The sequence below is a fragment of the Danaus plexippus genome, chromosome 11 (assembly GCF_018135715.1).
Source record: "Danaus plexippus chromosome 11, MEX_DaPlex, whole genome shotgun sequence".
Lineage (NCBI taxonomy): Eukaryota > Metazoa > Arthropoda > Insecta > Lepidoptera > Nymphalidae > Danaus > Danaus plexippus.
Window position 1 is genome coordinate 6,389,656 of NC_083544.1, and position 20,487 is coordinate 6,410,142.

A 20,487-nucleotide genomic window follows, 5' to 3' on the forward strand; every position below is an offset into this window, starting at 1 on the left:
ATTAAAATTGTTGCAATAATTGACTTATATCTATCTTCGAAAAACTTGTAAGCGTAATCACGGATTCGCGTTTGGCTTGTGTGTTACGGCCATTTAGATTTGTGTAAAACACAAGAAAAAACGCTAACAGGAATTTTGTTTACTATAAACATTACGATAATCAGATCGAGTGGTATAATGTGACTGAACTAAATATATAACAGTCAACATACTGAAAACTTTATTTATCCTGAGTATAAATATATAAACTTTATTATATAATATATAAACTTTATTTATCCTGAGTATAATAATTTTTAAAAGGTTGAAGTTAAACTTAAACTTGAAGGTTGTATAGAAGTTCAATATTAGTAAACCGTTAACATTATTTGTTCGTATAATTTTTTTCTTTTTTAATCTACGCGCAGTATGTATCTTGTTATGTCATGAGTGTTTACATTTAAACAATATAACGACTTTATCATTTTGAATTCTCTAGAACATTACATCTTTGCAAATATCCTTTAATATGAAATTATTATACGATTCGCGAATTCTTTCACACGTCATGATTGCCATATACGATGAGTATTTTCGTAAGAACGGTACAAAATGAAAAATTTCATTATTAACAAGGTTATAAGCTTCTCTATAATAAACGGACGAAATGAAACGATTAATAATAAAGTTTAAGATAATATTTTATTTCAATAGTTATCACAAATTTTATTACAAACATTTGCTTTTTAGTTGCCAAACATATTTTTAAATCGACTCATTATAATTTTATAGCATGATATACGTAATGACAACAATATTAATAAATAATATGTATGGTTTGATTGCTTTTTTTTCTCTTGAAATATTTTTACATGCATTGTATTTTGTGCCAGGACATTGTGAAACTAAGTCGATATCTCAATATTATGAAGTACAATCAGATACTGGGCTCGTGCAAACCTTGTGATGTTCACATCATTACCGGACTTTATATATAGAAGATTGCAAGTATTGGCGGGAAAACAAAAAGATATAGATTATAAAACTAATTATCTGTATACAACTCCTTTTACCAATGTAATATATCACACATAAATTCAATATCATCCTGAACGTGGTTTGTCGTAACAGTTTTTACATTGCACCATTCTTTTCATCTTATAAATGAGGTTAGTTTAATACATGAGGGCAGTCTATTGTATGTTTGTGTACAATAAATTTTTCTAATATAAAATGTTGGTACATGTATACAGGCCGCGGGACATCCCATCATTAAACGAAGACAATTTCGTACGACACAAGACCCATATACACCATCGCGCTATATAAACTAGCACTAACTAATTGAGCTTAATTTTATAACTGAGATTCACTTTGTACTTAGTCCGTCTATCGACGTACAGGGACATCTCTAGTCTGTGTCACATCACTATCACTGTGAGGCGACCGCACCAGCCATTCGTTGCCGCACGTCCCCGAGAGCTGAGCCGTTGCTGAATCCGTTTAACAGATACATCCTATCCTTTGATTCAAACTTCGATTCTACTTCTATCTCTTTAGATTTTGATCGCTGTGAACATTTATTACTATTAAAATATAACACTCCTACACATACTAGTGATATATACTTACTAATATTAATTAAAATAAATCAATGAATCAATGAGATTGAGATTCAAACATGTATTACATAACAAATGAAAGAGCTATTTCACCTTAACCTTCTTGAGGTAAGCCTGTTTGTAGAAATCGGAGAAGAGATAGTAGAACAGAACGGCGTGCATTCCAATCCACCAGACGAAGGCTCGTGGATAGTCACAATCGATGAAAAGCAACTGGAAGGCGTGGAAAAATACCAGCACGAATTGGACCTGTAACATACACGAACCAAATAGCTATCATCAAATCACCACCAATAATATATCAATTCGGGCAGACGTTTTAATAACAGGTTGTATTGAACAAAAAATATAATTTTAATAAAAAAAAATGTTTACATCTCGAATATTCCTTACAAACAAGAATGACTCAGCCGAACCGCAGCTTCCTCTATATCATTAAAGTGTTTGCGCTACGGCTTTGACCTTAGGCGGGAAACGTCCCTTTTACTCAGCACACGATGCAAACATCCAATTAGCCTTGCTAATATAAACTTAATTACAACAGTCTATGATATAATATCGCTTGCACCAGCAATGTTATGTCAACCTCACTAGGACATTTAATATAGGGTATACATTATCATTGGTTAGAGATGAACTTGAATAATTTCCTATATAGAGAGATGTTTTACGTGCAAGGTTTAATGGTTTATGTAAAGGATTTGCGTCTGTGTGAGTGTGTTTATGTCATACCATTTGGAGAGCTGTGAGGTACTTCTTCCACCACAGGTACTTTTGAACTTGAGGACCGAGAGCAGCGAGTAGATAGTAGGAGTACATAACGATGTGAACGAACGTGTTCAGCATACCAAAGAATGTTGAGTGACCACCTGCGGGTTATACTGAGATTTAGAATTTCACGACACTTAACGTTCAACAACTAAAACACACGTCATACACCATATAATTCTAACAATTTCAGAACTGAACTGTCAGAATTTTGACACTTGAACGAATAAAGTCTACATATCTCGTTGTTTATCTTAAATGTAAATAGACCATTAGAATTTAAAACTATATTTAATTATGCCTTTAATGAATAAAAATCATTTTTTGAGTGAAATTTTATATAAAAAGGGTTTTTTCAATAATTTTTACAAGGATATTCATTGCTTTTTGTCACACTATGGTTGTCTATTGCATTTCGCTATTCAAGTTACAAAGGATAAAAAAGCTACCAAATAAAATAAATCTTTTAAGGTTATCACCGCTCACTTATTATGTAGACTATGTACAGACTGAATTAAATTACAATATAGCATCCCAAATTATCTAATATATTATACTATTTGTTGTTCCCGCACCGAAACGCTGTATTTTTCCGTTCGAAAGCGGAATAATACGGACTGTCATAATAATATAATTAAAACCTAGGAAGATTGTAGCTAATGTGTTTTTGTTTTGGTTCAACTTAGAACCAGTCTCATTTACGGACTGCTTCATTACGTCATCATGGAAAAACATCATGTTATACACGTTAGACTTTTTTAAATTCGAATTTTAAAAAAACGGTTATATTTTTTTTGAGATTTCGATTATTTCTATATAATTAATTTAGAATAATTGATTTAAAAATGTTTTAATGATATAGAAAAGAATAACCTCAAAGTTAAGATACATTGAACTCAATAATTCCCAAAAAGATTTAGATCTTTTGTACGAATTCAACTAAGAATTCAAGGAAACGACTAAAGTCGCTTATATTTAATAGAAATTTTCATACTAATGTTCGTTATAAACATGCGTCTACGTTTATTGATACAATGTGTACTATTCCATTCATGACTAGATACATATATCATTCAATCTTATAACTTCTTGAACTAAAACAATGAAATATCTCGCTGCGGTTGTTTGAATGGAAATATTTCGGCTCATTACACTGTCATACATTAATAACATCAATCAGATGTATATTAGTACAAAGGTTTTTATGTGAACAGACAGACATAACGTATATGTTATATATCTGACTAGTGATTAGATAACCGTAAAACCGTAATAATAACTTTATAAATTCATGAGATCTTTGTATATTGTAATCACATATCCTCTTAATAACAGTTTAAATTAATTTTTGCAATTTGTGGTTTTATATCCTTGAAACAGAAACGTTTACTTATAATTTTATTTTTTTACACTCAATAAATTATTAATAGTAATTCTATTGATAAAAATATATTAAATTATAAATATGTTCATTAATTAAATAAACAGTTTTACACACTCAAAACATTAAATGCAAATACGAAAATTTGTTTGTCAATATGTGCTTATATTTTTATATATAATATCAGACATAAGTTATAACAAAGAAAAAGTCATTCACTCGATTCAAAGATATCTTTTTTTTACAGCGAATAATGCATAAACCACGTGAAAACCGGAATTCAACATGTTTTGCTAACTTTTTTTGCCCTAAAGCTGACTCCGGACAAAAACAATTTCGTTGTGGAATTACTATAATTAGGCGGAGAAAATAATAAATAATTTTAACTCAGGCTTTTATGTTATGACTTAAGGAACCTACACAAAGTGATTATGACTGTAACAAAAAAAAAAACACAAGGTAATGCCAACATAAAACCTCCTTGCTCCTTTCAACAAGCCGCATAACTTAAATAATGAAATAATAATTCATAAAGTAATTTAAAAATGCTGTTCACGTACAATAAAAATTGTAGGAACTGAGAATATTCTAGAATCGTGTTTGTTCAATTACGTCGCGCAATACAAACATACATTCAGGCGGATTATTGAATGTTTGAACAACATGAAAAAACTTAGTGATAAAAAAAAGGACGAACATAATCAAATTAAATATCTCGTTACTTTGAATCACATCATAAGTGTCGGAAATATCTGTAAACAATTATAATGGAATTCCATTAATATGCGACACTTCTTAGTTTCCATACATTCAGTTAATAAGTAGCTTAGAGGCAATTACTTTTATTTGCAAGTTTATTACGACACGCCCAGAAAGATATAAAACCTGTTTGCAAATTCTTCCAATCGTTTCAAATTAAAAAAGTTTTGGTTGATATTCAATGTATTACGGATAGAGCAATCAAACACGGAAACAATAATGATGCCAATTAAATGTATACAGATAAAAATTTTTTGACGTCCCCATCAATGGCTGTCTGCGTCTCATTACATCATAACGAAGTCTACCTTGAAAGTATTATCTACATATACGAAACGGCACTTCTACGTTATTGTTTTTATTATCTTGTTTGTGTGAAATATTATGTTGAGTAAGTTCAAACGCACAATGAAATTTATGACAATATAATTTTTAATGCACAGAACATTACATTTGTGTAACAAAACCTCGCTAGTGGAATAATTTCCGCCAAATATTCCATGATATCTGTTGGCTTTATTCTATTCTATCTTTTTCAACTTTATCATTAAAATAAACGTAATTTAAGATCCATTAATCGACTTGATATTCCGCCTCTCAGATTAAAAGTATTATATGAATGGTAATAAGAATAAGAAAAAATACAGCCATTGACTGTTCTTAAATATACCAAAATTACCAAATATAAATACATTATTACCAATAATTGTATAATAATATATAACAAAACATGACTGATACAAAATAAACATACCTCCTTTAGGCCTAAATGATTAGATCACTTAGAATATTTAGCAGATAAATAAAAACTGACACTCTTAACAATTCAAAACAGAAATGACGTAAAGTCCTATATTAGTAAAAGTTATGCGGTTGTACGTAAATACCGAAATACATAATAAAAAAGAATAAACAATTTCGAGTTATCCGATGTGTCTAAATTACGTAAATCTAAATAAACATTCGAAGTCAAATGTTTTATTATGACGAACGTTTTAAAACGTTTTTAACAAGAAGAGCCTCTGTATTATTGTGCAAATACATAGTTCCTCTTTACATAAAAGTGCGACGGAAAATACTATTATCACTCTTTGTTTTTACTTATTACAATTTATATTAGTAGCTGTCAACAAAACAACAAAATAATGTAAAATGACTGTATTTTATGGGACCATTTCAAGTTATTTAATTCAATATTACTGCAATTTTCCTTCTTGGAACCTTCGTTTCAGTATTTTTTAAACGACCTCAACTATTATTCAGGGTAAAGGAAATATTTTTAAATGTCTTGAATATTCAACAACAAAGCCGTAGCGTAGTCTTATGAAGATACCCGTCATACATGTAGGAACTTTGAAATAATATCCCGTTGAGTAAAATTGAGTAAACAACAGATAAATTTAATCACGAACAACTGCTCTGACAGTATGTTAATAAGTAATCGTTTACGGCAAACGCTCGTGGAAAAACAAGTTCTTATAGAGCAAGTTCAATACTATCGATGATTATTTGCAAATCAAACATCATTCTTACCCGGTGTGAACTTGACTCCAAACCAAACCGACATCGGCATGATGCCGTGATGGATGACGTGCAGCTTGGACACGTGGTTGAACTTTTTACGCATCACGAAGAATATCTGAAAGTAATACAATATGTTGTTATATTTTACATGAAATTATTAAGCATATGTTACGATGTATAATGCTCTATAAATATATATATATAAAAGAGAGAGAAAGAGAGAAAGAGAAAGAGAGAGTCCTCGATAGTCCCTTGTAGTTATAGTCAGTCCCTACTCACTCTTCTAAAATGTTAAAGTATACAACTGTTTATACTATCTATTTCATTAAAGCGAAATTTTATGAAACTTCTTGAAGAAATTTTTGAAATATTCAGTACCTACTGGTTATATGAATTGAGTTCACAGGAACTCCTAAAAGCAAAACACTTCAATACTCTATCCGGGCTGAAATATTTTTATCAAATCTTTTCATTTAATAAATCTTTTTAATCCACAAAAAATCAATAAAGGTTATAAATGATTCAATTAACCTTTTGCTGCAGACATAAATACATTAAAACATAACCTTTTATATGATCAAAATGAATCTCAAACTTTTTTATGCGATCCAATGAAAAAAATCTACACATTAAAAGTACGCGAACCTACGTACATTAATTTATGCTTAGATCTATATTTTTTTTCTGTTATTGAAACAAAAATTTAAATATCGATTATAAAATCATTATGATAAATATCGTAAAACGTAAACAATACATTCAAGTGTTCCGCGTTGAGATGATTGATATATAATATTAGGAAAATTAATATAAACAGATTATATGCTAATAAATTCGTCTACATATATGGAAGTAGGAAACTCGAATTATAAATTTATTTACTGACGCAAAAACATTTGTATCATACATTATATCGTGTTATGTTAAATTATATGAAAAATAAATAAATATATATTTGCCCAAATATCGTATATATAATGTTTATATTATTCATGTCGTAAAAATTATAAAGATGTGTTCATTATAAATAATCTATTGTATATATAGTATTCGGTTTATATTTATTTATACTTACGGTGTCAAAGAACTCCGTGAACTTAGAGAAGTAATACCACCAGCATCCGCGTACTATCTGCAAAAAAATATAACATTAATATCTTCAAACTATCATTAAGTAGTATAACCTTCAGCAGCCTTAAGCGGCTTTAAGCGCTTCACGTTAAGTTTAACTGTTAGCCGCTTTCATAATCTAATAAGCGTTTTCTTTGAAAAATAATAACGAACAGCAATCCTTAAAAAAAAATACATTATTGCAACTTTTTTCTTTCTCTAAAAGACTTCTAAGTTATTCATTATTTAAGAATAAATCATAAATTTCACAACTTGGCCATTAATTCTTCATATATATATTTTTATTAGTCATTCAACCTTGAAAACTCTCTCATTATAGCGCAGACTTACTAAATTATTATATATATGCTAATTCGCTTTAGGGTTTAAACCTTGATCGGAATTCTATCGGTCACAAAATTGCTACACAGAACCTGTTTGACACTAATAACTCGGAAACATCGGATTTGTACGAACAAACGATTTATAGATTATACAAAAAAAAAAAAAAACTTTAATGTTATAGCTTTTAATGACTATTAATTATATAATTGATTCCGGGGTCATAACACACTATTGGTAAAAAATATGTATGCGATGACAAAACCGAATTATGAGCGAAATATTCGAAGGTAAACAACTCACTGGATTTGATATCATTTCATTAAAGTGAATCGTGTATCATGTAACCTTCTAAAATTTCACAACCGGCTGTGAGAAATAACTTATAAATTTTACTTTAAATATTACAATTTGGACAAAATAAAAAAATATCCTACCCTCATGGCGTGAGGTGTCCTCGAATAATCTACTGGCTGACATCTGAAGCTGTATGTTGTGAACCAACCGCTCGCAATGCTCTGTAATAAAAAAAAAGTTATAAAATTCATGACAGAATAACTTAATAAATATTATTAAGCAAACTTAACATTAAAATAATACGAACTGATGACCTTACTGCTCTTGCAAAACAGAGACACCGGTACACACAAACTTAATTAATTAATATACATATATAGACATTAAAAATATACGTAACTAAATACACATCACAGGTGAAGAAATTAAAAAGTATCACATGTTTTATTCATTTAAAAAAAATTACTAAAACTAATATTTTCATATAGGTTACAAGAATAAGTACAAATAGTATCAAAAAATGAAGACTTTATAATATACAGGGGTGAGTTAAAAATAAGGCCTTTCCCTGATACATCCCTACACTCCAAGATTACATGAATTTGTCTCATTTCCTATGACAAAATCCTGTTTCTATATTAATTGCTGATAATTATAAAACCGTCAGTGTTGTAACTTTGTATTATTTAAGTTATTAAATAAATGAATGAAGTCTAATTTAAAAATTGATATCATACAATATACGAATTAATTTCTAAATTGGACACCTCAAGTTATAAAAGGAGTATCTATAGTTAAGAGGTGGTATCGTAATGTTGGCTGTTCAATTAAGTTATTAATAAATCAATCAACGGTGAGATGAGTCTGTTGTTGCTAAAGTATCAATTACTTTAAACCGAAGATTTACCCAACATTTGGTAGAGTTCATTGTCACTGTTCGAAAGTTCAAATCTTAAAGGTCAGCACGACAGATACATCTCTAGATCTAATCTCGTGAAGCATTTTTTTTAAATTTATAAACAATAAAATAACATAAACTTACAATCTATAAAAATATTAAAGTACCTAAATAATATTATATAGACGATAACGTTTTAAAACTATGTAACATGTCTTAGATATGATAATAATACAGAATAGGATAATAAATGTAAGATTTTATAATCATATCACACAATTAAAAAAAAAAATTATAAGATATTTTATAAAGATTTGCATTCTTTTTTCTAGTATTAATATAGTAATAGGAAAAAATATGTATTATTCCAAATAATAATAATTATTTAATATTACCTCATAGAAGAGCCAACAGCTAAAAATAACTTGAAACAGGTTGTACCATATGAGGATCTGTTTGAGTTCGAATGGTTTTCTGTTCTCCATCAGTTTTGGCCCCAAAACCTGTAAAATAATCATTAATTAGTAACTCGATGCATAAAATGCGAAGTTTTTTTCGTTCACTTAAAATAATATAATTTTGTTTATTGTATAGATGAAAATTCATACACCATGACATTCCGAAAAAAAAAAAAATTTAAAATTTAATTGTAAAGCAAAAAAAATATAATATCTATGTTTCCTTGCTAGTGAAAGACACAAACAGAAATATAGTTTGTACTGTTAAATTAATTTTTTTTTTGTAAAAAAAAGTATTTTAATTTATAAAAAGACTTTAAAAAAAAACACAAAACATCACAGACTTCAAGGTAACTGGCTTTATTATTATAAAATATTGTTGTCATAAGTCAATAAAACACAAGTGCACATAAAAAATATTCCATAGAAAAAATATTTGTATAAATGGATAAAAAACTAATTGTTCTATGAGGTTAAACTTTTTAAGTATTTATTGAATTATACATTTAATTAAACTTACTTTAACAACAAAGACATATGTGAGGCAGATGGCTAGTGTTGGGAAAGGAGATGACATAAGGAACCAGTCCTTCACCCTCTGATCACTCTGGTTGTCCATGAGGTCATGGTACCCCTCAACTATTCGGTTTATAGTTTCCATTGTTCACTGTAAAATAAAACGAATATTATAAAAATCGGAAGACAACGTGACCAGTAGAGCACGAGCGACATACATATAGCGCGTATGAGTGTTAAGAACAGCGAACGTGAAATGAACTGCAATTTCGTCAATTTCCCAACCTGGGCGTCAAGCAAACCGAATGTCAGGGTGGACCGGCCCCTCTACAGGTCCAACGAATGTATCATTCAATATTTTTTTCACCCCATTCGTTCAGTCGCATGGTATACTCTTAAGCGTCTCTCAAGTGATTTACATACTATCGGAAAAATTAATTTATGAATGGTAACTATTTAAATGAAACTCGTATTATTCAGATATACTACGCGGATTTTATTATTTAAAAACTACATAATGGACATTCACATCTCGTCTGCCCGTGATCACGGTTGCTGCAAAGTAACCGAAACGTCGGGATTATGTAGTTTTTAAATAATAAAATCCGCGTAGTATATCCGAATAATACTAGATTCATTTAAATTAATAAAACTCGCGAAAATCTTAGATCTCATTATGGTAACTATTTGTAAGGTTTTGTTTATAGGATAGCAAATATCGACGTATGTTAACTAGAGTTACATTAGAAATTAGACATTTTTGATAAGATTTTTCTCTACATACGAGTATATAAAGAAAACAATTCAGTATCAAAATTAGAATTCTGATTTAATTTTAAGGAATTTTAACAAATCTTCGTCACTATACAACGGATCGATGACCTTTTTAAAAACGTTTAATATTATAAAACTAAATACCGTTATCTGATAATCTTCTTTAATACAACACGTGTATATTTAGTGAGAGTTTAACGGTTTTCTACGATTAATTATGTAACATTCAGTGTCATCTGTGTCTGTGAGAATGGGGACAGAAGATAAAGGGAACTGACATAGTTTAATCTTGGGGTTGATATTTGACAGATGTCATTAATGTAAATTGTCATGAAAACAAAAATTTTCGTTTCTATTTGACGTTGGCAGAATATTTTATGCACAAATAACTGTATAATATGACCACAGATTAAAAATAAACTGTCAACTATATATAGTTTATAAAGAAATCAAATAAATCATGCGGACTTATATTATTAACTGTATAAAGAATTAATGGTAATATGCCTAGTAATATAAATTATATACAATAGTTAATTGTGCAATATTGTTATGGCGACCTTGATATAAACGAAAGCTTTTACTTATAAATCGGCTTAAGTTTATTGACGAGATATTGAAAAAGACATTAACAAATAACACGACATCTCAGAATTCAGAACTACATAAAAAATAGACTTTATTTTATTTATCAATCTTTTTTATTGGTAATTTATTGTGAAACAATCGATTAATAATAAAATAATGCTTTTATTTATGACAACAATCAAAGTTTAATGAACATTATAGGATTAAATTTATTTGTTATTTATATGTTTTAAATTTTTTCTCCGTCTTTATGTTCGTTTTTATATTTATTCCTTGCTATATATAGCATACTATTTGCTTCCTAAATAGTAACAACATACCGAGCATTACATTTGTATCATAGCCGACTGTGACGACAGTGAAAATGAACCAAATAAAACAATATTTTAGAACCCAATTTAAACTTAACACAAACGTCTAACACATTGGTGCTAATGAAGTCTATCGACCTCATACCTATCGTTTAAACCATACTTAATATAAGAGAGAATAATTATAATTTTTAAAATGAAATGTTCATACAATTTTAGTAACGAAACAATCTGTACCACCCAATTAAACCTCTAAGCTAAAAGTTGGGAAGTTTATTAATAATAAAAATCTTTTCTTCATAATGGTGTAAAAAAAAATACGGTAAAAATTGGCATGCATTAGTTGATCTCAAAAAAAGTAAGCAATCGATTCGGTTTATTTAATTTTAAATTTGTATTACAAACATTACACTGAACCTTCATATATTACTTGACTATCAAACTATTGATTCTAATACAGACTAAATTTTTATAACAATTTGTTGTAACCCATTACATATATAACTGCATAAATCTGTGAAAACTGTTTTAACGATGCAGAATCGGATTTTAACTATGTGTAATATATTAAAAAAGATTACTGGTGTGCTTTCATCATATGTATATCAATAAACTGTAGGTAATAAATGGTAATCAAATGTTATTATATACGAAGGCTGCCATGCATCTTGTCTTTGTACAACTATCACCAATGAACTTCAGAAATGGTGCCATGGTCCGAGAAATTTCCTAACACGATCGGACGCAAAACAGGTAATACATTTAGATTATTAGTCCGTATTATTTTAATTACAAATATTTTATGATTTTTTACATATTATAAGAGATTTAAAGTTATATATATTTGACTAGAAATAGTATTTTTTTTTATATCTTTTACAATGACGTAAACAAAGCCCACATAAGGTCAAAAATATTCCGGTACACAGATGTTATTTGCGGATTTTAAGCGTATAGCGATGACCGTGAAGTATAATATTAAACAAAACCAACTCTACCAACTCTACCTACTCTACCGTGTTCATAATTAATTACTTGAGATTTATCTAAAAGCCCGCACCTTAAACCAAAACAGATCTAAAGATCCGCGTAACCACCTTTTTAACAGGTAGACAATTATATTTTTTTGTTAAAAATATTTTATAAAAAACGTTCGCTTAAAATGTTTCGAAACGACAATGACAATTTTTAACATGTCACTATAAATAACAGATGGACTTATTATAATATTTTAATCCAATTCTGGCATTTCTAGATTGTTGTCATACGCGGAAGAACGAGAATTTATACCGAGCGTTGTGTTATATATGTTTTTATGAAATATTTAAATTTTATTAAAATCATATGTCGCGTATCGTAATAATCGCTAACAATCAAGTTTTATTGCGCATTCAGTTGGCGAGAGCAGCATACACATGGTCCGAGATTAGTTTAAACAGTGGCCCTGAGACCTGAAGATCCCTATGTTACCCCGCCATTATTGTATTAGCCGTACACTAACAAAGAGATACACAAACAAAGATGTTTTATTTATATAATTTACAAAATACAGCCTCAAACTATTATTTCTCCAATTATCAACACGCATTTCAGTATTATGACATTTGGTATATGCAAGTTCAAATTTATTTTTATGTATAAAAATATATTGAAAACTTGTTACCATGTTTTCATATTGATTCTAGAGTTTATTAATAAATGCTGTTTTATATGTTAGTATATGTTTAAAATAATTATGAACTAACAACTAATACTAAAAAATTAACTTCATATTTCCGTCAACAAACGCAGGAAATGATATATGTATGTATTAAGGAAGCACGTTGGCCGAATATTACAAAAAAAAACTTTTAATAATATAATATATATATATATATGAGGTCCAGTTTATGAGCTACAAATTGCAATAGTGCTTAAAACATTTTATCTGCGATCGATTGCTCAAGTACCATTGATCTGATTTACGTTTTGATGTATTAAGATACTATTGAAATCAATACGTCATGTCAATATTCTGTATTTCTATAATATTTCATGTTTATCATTTGTTCTGATCCACTCCCAGCTTTCAAATCACAATATAAATAATATTAATATTACGGAATTAATATTAAACGTTGCGTTCTCCATTAATGCAAAACAACGATTCATCCAATCTAACTTTTTTTTATTTATTATATACTGTACAAGGTCGAAATTTTTATGACATTGGTTGCAACATAATTTTTATGTACTTTATTATTATGAGAACTTATTAATATTTAATAACAATTTCTATTTTCCTTTTACTGTCCCACTTTGAAAACTAACCTAGAATAACAATGACAAGGGCAAAAATAATTATTGTATAATAGAAGGGAACTAAAAAGACGTTAATTTAAATCTAGAAAATAGAATAGTTTATTTGAAAAAAGAACACACGTTGAAGTGTTATAGTGAAGCGAGTGATGAATAGATGAAAAATGTGCGTGTCACAAACCTATTGAATCTCAATATGAGACGGTGCTTGCAATGAATACAGAAGACCTATAATTTGTTATGTATTTATTTATTTTTGTATAAGCACGCATGCGAACGCATTAAAACATTGATTACAAGAGACGAAGGACAATCGTAAACAATAGTAAAATAGTAAATGTTTACAGATATATCTTTGATCATCATTCACATATTTTTTTTATCATTATTTTTTTTCAATCTAGCTTTACTTTGTTCATAGACAAAAGAGTCGGTCTGGTTGACGTATAATATAATGCTTTCTGTATAATTCGCACTGAAAAAAATCGATTCTCATTTAGCAAATTTTATATAATTTTATTTTTCCGTTACATTACAATATAATAAATTATAGTGGTGCAAACGAATTAGATGTAAAAGAACACTAGTGTTAAATGTCGTTGCATGTGGGTCAATATATCATATTCCTAACACGGTAATGCTAATTATACTATTATGTACCTGCGACTTTGGCTGCTTGTTAAATATAATTAATTTCTTTATATGTTTGTAAAACGATATGGGAGAAGCTTACTTCCAATAATCGACAGGCTACGGCTGCTATTTGAAGATAATGAATATAAAATTCTTTTCAGTATGACCAGATAGAAATAAAATATGATATTAACCGCGACGTCTAGTGAATGCGAATTTTAAAAAGTATGCTAAAATATAAGGAAAATTATTATGTAATATGTATTAATAGATTTCAAATTTTCTTTATTCCATCTAAATAGACCTAAAGAGATTTTTTTTTAAATATAGGTACATATGTCTTTAATTAGTAGTATAGAAAAATAAAAAGATAGATCAGTGTGGGTCAAAAATAAATGGAAAACTATTAAAATTTATATAATAAAACATTAATTCTATACCATTGTTTAGTCTAAGATGTTGGTAAGCATTGGTATTCATTAATTTTTCATATTAACAAAACCGGTACATCCGTTTCATCCGATCCTAATAACCGGCTAAACACGTTATTCACTGGCTCCACGAGTATGTAAAAAAAAAATTTTATCGTATAGCAGGGAAATCCCTTTTCGTTACAATAAAAATTCATACGCGATAAAATCCCACAAGTAACCTTTAAACATTTTTACCGTGTAAAGATAGTCGAGTATGGATTTTGGGTTACAGAAATACGTGAGTTACATATTTCGTTTGTGTTTATTTTGTTATGTATAACTACCTATTTCATATTTTATGACCTAAAAGTTGTATACATACATGTCAATTTGTATATCCTATCTGCGATTAAAATATATCTAGAATTTAAACCATGACGCGTTAGAAATAGGATATTTTATAAAAAAAATCTCTATATCCATAACGAGAGAGTTCATTTTTGTTTAATGTTTTTTTTAAACTTAAAATAAAAAATACATTTAATAAAAGCGAATTAATGTTTTTAAAAGAGGGGAATAAGTTTTGACGTCAGTGTAGTACCATTAATGTGAGAAAACCCTACGCAATATAAAGGTTGCAACGAAGAATAAAAAGCGGAAAGGCCATAATTGGTGTCAAGAATCAGTGCGGAAAAGCCTTATTGATCCTAGTATTTGTGACGTTATTTACATGTTCAAGGGATAATAATTTAATTACATACTTTGCGAGGACATGCCATGGCCGTTAGGATATTATGTTCCATTTGCTTATGAATACTCGGAATATATATATCATAGACAACTATAAATTCCTTTAAATAAATAAATATCAGTGATATAAATATAATAATATCAGTGATATAACATAATAATATCAGTGATATAACATAAATTGAAAATAAAACAACTTTATGTGGTCACATAGATTGAATGTGGTCGTTTGAACTGAATACAAGTCGCATCTCGCAAGTAACAATACATTTAAATTGCATGGTATTTCTCAAGCAATTATCTCGATTGTACTAGTAAAATTGTATATTACCAAACTTTTCCATAGCTAATCGAAAGAGACATGTAAAATTTTAATTAAATTTTTATAATTTAATATTAATTAAATACATATAAAACCTCATTGCTTTTACAAACATTCAAATTCTTTAAATATACCTTTGAGTAGAATACGATTTCTGCTGCGGATATTGTATTTATTTGTGACTCAATAGTTTGTTCTTCCCCTAAATAATGTACTATGTATAAATGTCACTTATCTCAATGGCCCATCTCGTATGTTAGTACGAGCGCGTATCATATACACTTGTGAAATTTTTAAGGGTATTTAACTAGATTCAATCGAAAATATAAAATACTCTCATATCTTTATAATTTATTTCATCAAACTGGGATTGCTACATGTGATTGCGAAATGGTTCACGAAATGCAACTCCAGAGGGCGCTATGTTCAATGTTTGACTCATTAATTCTTAAAGGATTGAAGATATACACATAAAAATACTCTATACACTAGTATTTTATTTAATTTAACGTTTATATATTTTTTTTATTAGCCAATATTCCATTTTACCGAATCTAATCCTCTCAAAAAAGATTCTAAAATAATGAACAGTTTCGTTCAAAAATTTCAAAAATTTGGTTGTCTGTATGACATGCAAATATAATTTATATGAGAGCTTAAGAAAATAATTTATGATAAAAGTGGTTTAGAGTCAATGTTCTTTGAATGTACAACACGTTTTCCATCATTATGTTAACTAATGTGTTAATCGCATACTAAAATTTTATCCTTGCAATAACGTTTACTACCGACATCTTAAAAAATATTTTACTGCAATCAAAATGCAATTAATTCTACGCGCAATAAACCTATTTTAATATTATTAAATATTTGATACCACCAAACAAATACGTTTGATGTACGAGGATTCTGTCGCTTTAATTTTCTGTTGCTTTCGTATTATGTTCATATAGTTTTCGTTTAGTATAGTTATACCAGGTCATATATGTTTCCAATATTGTACTTAGACTAATCTACTTGTGACTTCTTTAAACTACACTAGACATTCTTATGTTTTCCCTACAATCATTTTCCTGGGCACATATTAACGGTATAAATATGTAGAGGATGTTAGACCCGAAATCTTTGTACAAACCTGTTATTACGAACATCTTAAACACACCAAAAGGTCACATTATGTTAAGAAAACAGAAATAATCATTTTGTATTATATTTATAACTCAGATTAGACTTAACTGAAATATATTAAAATAGTTATTGATGTAATCTAAACCCTAAAAAAAGGTCACAAACATTTTATGAATCGTTCTGTTCAGATTTTAACTATAAATTCACGAATGATTACTTAATGTCAACGAAATTTCAAGGTTTCTTACATCCTTACTTATTAATAATGACCATATGGCGACTAAATCAAAACAGGTTTATCGTTTAACGAATACCGGACATTCTTTCATTTATTAGTTTATAGGAGAGTTTGGTGAAACATAACTATGAAAAAAAATACATTATACAATACACAATATTGAAGTCTTTTTAAGATATATTTGTATTGTCAATTTTATATACATAAATAAAACGAATAAATTCAATAATCAATATATTTTTTCTTGTTTGAAATGATACGTACTCTTAATTATACACATAAATTTAAAAGAATGTTTTGAGAAGGTCATTAAATGAGAAAAACCTGATTTTAAATATACATAAATATTATAAGAAAAAGTATTTTAATATGCGTTTAGCTCGGAATTCAATATGTTACGATATATATAATACAACAGGTGTTTAAGATCCGTAGACGTAAAACCAGATATTCCATGTCCACGACCTGTCCGTAGACCCCAAAAATAACCTTGTACTTATTAAGACGTGTGAGAATTATGTATTATTTTACATATGCAATTTGGTCAATGACTTTTGTAAAAGTATCAGAGCATTAAAACCTTCATCTATTACGAAAACAATGTTGTCCATAATATATTCACGTGGTATGAAGTTTGGCGCAGAGACATCTATTAAATATATCATACACTATACTGAATACAGTATTAAAATATTTATTACTAGACATACCATAAAATGGTATAAAATAATATAAATTGGGCAACACACACTACTGTACTGTCAATATATTATTAAATAATGAGCTATTAGACAAAATGAAGAAACTATAATGGTTAATCGAGTCATATTAAAAAAAAAAATAAGTTAAACATCCTTATTATATAATAATGTTTGATTTTTGTTATGCAAAATAATTCAGATAGATAAATAAAGAGATGACCAAAAAAAAAACAAGCAAGAGAAATAAAAAAAAAAGCTATCGCATCAACTGAAAAGCTGACGGTAATTTGACATGTCGTTATGTTATTTTGTATGAAGAACCATCCATCCATTCAGACCGAGAAAATTGTAAACAGTGACCCGATGACACTTGACTTTCACGGACTTGACTCGTTTGAAATTTGTTACGATTTCCTTCACTGATGCGTAAGTCAACAAATTGTATGGAGATTTGTTGATCAATTAGATATTGAAGAAAATATATAAATATAGAGATGGACTAAATTTCGATTATTAAAGACGATTTTACTTAAACGCTACTGAATAGTTTCGTAATGGAACTTTACAAAACTTAATGGCTTTCGCGATTTATTTAATGTAAGTTTAAAGTGACACTCTCATCTCGCCTGCTCATGGTCAGGGTCACTGCAAAAGTATTCTAAAGTTCCGGAAAATAATGATAGTTTTGTTTGTAACTAAATATTTTCCTGTTATATAGCGAGCGTGGCTACGGGGGCCGGCTAATTATATTTAAGAAGCAAACAGTCTTTATATCCCTTTGTCTACGATACAAGATAATATGTACAACCACTTGTAGAATATTTATGGTGTTTTGTTTGCAATTTTAACTTCGGTACGGAAAGACTTTATGTTAGAAATATATATATATATATATATAGTATAATATAGTTTTTATTAAAATATATTTTTTTTAACATATACTTAATTTATTTTCTATATTTAAAATAATTTCGTATGATATTTTTTTAAATTTAAATTTAAATAACAATCTGTCCAAGTATTCATTTATCAGTAATGTGTTAGCTGATTTTATTACAATGTTGTTTTATGGGAATGTTAATGAAAAATAAATTTATAACCATTTACAACAGTGCTAATATAAAACCAGATCTATAAATGACATCATTAAAATGCGACTCTAATTATTTCAATGGAATTTCTTCCATTATATTTTACCTCCATTAAAATTAACTTGGAAAATATTAGTTTAAAATTTATTTATGAAGTTACAATGAATAAAATAATATTTTATTAATATAAATGAAATTTTTATTTATATTATTTAATATAAAAAAATAATAAATAAAAATGTGATATTTACTTAAATTCATCAAAATGATTGAAAAATTTGAGTATATAATCTGGGAAAATGTTTCAAATTAATTATAGTATTTAAAATTCATGCTTACCTGTAATGCAAACACTCGTGGCAACACTAAACACTATACAAATAAATAGTTTGAAACGTATACTTCGATTACAGTACGGGATCACTCGCGTCAACTTGCAATGTGCGCGCGCGCCGCCATTCAGCAGATATATATTACAGACGATGTGACGTCACTCTACAAAACTACTACCAACGTGCCATATCTCCCACAGAACCATATCAGAGATTAATTTTATCTATATACGGTTTATTTCATAAAAAATAAAAAGATTTATAATTTTTTAACACCGAAACTAACTTATTAAGACTTTTGGATGTGATCTTTATTTATGATTTCATCGTTTTATTTATTAACTTCATCATTTATATGATTTATCATTCGTTTTTGTAAACATCAGAAATGTAAATTGAATTTGTTTTTATGTCATTTGTCATCAACAATATGTCTATGGATTTTGGGTGCGTTCAAGCGTAATAGAAAAAAAGGATAAATATAAGTTTTATTTGATTCAATTTAATCATAAAAATAAATCGAAAATTTAAAAAAAAGACATACTTTAGGAGAGCATGTGACGCATTTCAAGTTATTTCCTTTCAGTAAAAATAATTCCAATGTATAATTTATGCCACTGAACTCATCTTCCTTTTTTGTTTCGAGTGTGCCTCATTCGTGATTATTATTTAAAGATACACTTGAAATTAATGTACATCAAAGCAACATTTCTTTTTTGTTGGTCTCGAACGTATGAATTATCTGAACGGTTATAAAATTTATATTTAAATTTTTATATAGACATCGATAAAAAAAACAATACGTTAATGTATAGTGCAAATCTTATACCACTCGCTAATCAATATTGTCTATATGTTCGCGTGTCCTGTTTTTATACATGTATATGTATAATGACAATTATTTGTATACCAATCATATAAAACCTGCTTGTTTAAACAGCACCTTAAAATGTATAATATCTTAGATCTTCGCGTGTACATATTTCAATGAAACTAAGTTTTTTTTGGATATTACTCGTTTTCTGTTTTTTTTTTTTAATATTTAGATGATCATCACGTTTTGGTTCCTGTTAGGGAACTGTTTATAAAATCATAAAAAAATCACCGTAAAATCCTAAAAAAAATTGTCATTTAAATCTTAAATATACTTTATTTAAGAGCTATATTCTCATACATTAACATAACTGATGGAATTCTGGTATAACATAAATTAATTTATCCGATTATACCGCGTGGTGAAACACGTGCCTAATA

General features: G+C 28.3%; 1 protein-coding gene across 1 annotated transcript; it reads right to left on the bottom strand.

Annotated features, from left to right (window-relative positions):
* Positions 1–662: 662 nt before the first annotated feature.
* LOC116765869 (elongation of very long chain fatty acids protein AAEL008004-like) lies at positions 663–19,372 on the bottom strand. The gene is made up of 9 exons (XM_061521961.1): positions 19,241–19,372; positions 9,659–9,805; positions 9,076–9,183; positions 7,923–8,003; positions 7,109–7,165; positions 6,043–6,148; positions 2,334–2,470; positions 1,695–1,850; positions 663–1,549 (listed from the first exon to the last, which is right to left on the bottom strand). Exons 2-9 carry the CDS (start codon positions 9,797–9,799, stop codon positions 1,412–1,414), a joined length of 924 nt encoding a protein of 307 aa, XP_061377945.1. The 5' UTR covers positions 9,800–9,805; positions 19,241–19,372; the 3' UTR covers positions 663–1,411.
* Positions 19,373–20,487: the final 1,115 nt, after the last annotated feature.

What these genes read in the sequence shown, in the direction of transcription:
- LOC116765869 (XM_061521961.1), bottom strand. Translation starts at nt 9,799, where the DNA reads ATGGAAACTATAAACCGAATAGTTGAGGGGTACCATGACCTCATGGAC. An exon ending in GGACACCTCACGCCATGAGG is followed by an intron (nt 7,166 to 7,922) that starts GTAGGATATTTT and finishes ATTTTTTTGCAG; the next exon opens with ATAGTACGCGGATGCTGGTG. An exon ending in ACCTCACAGCTCTCCAAATG is followed by an intron (nt 1,851 to 2,333) that starts GTATGACATAAA and finishes TGTATGTTACAG; the next exon opens with GTCCAATTCGTGCTGGTATT.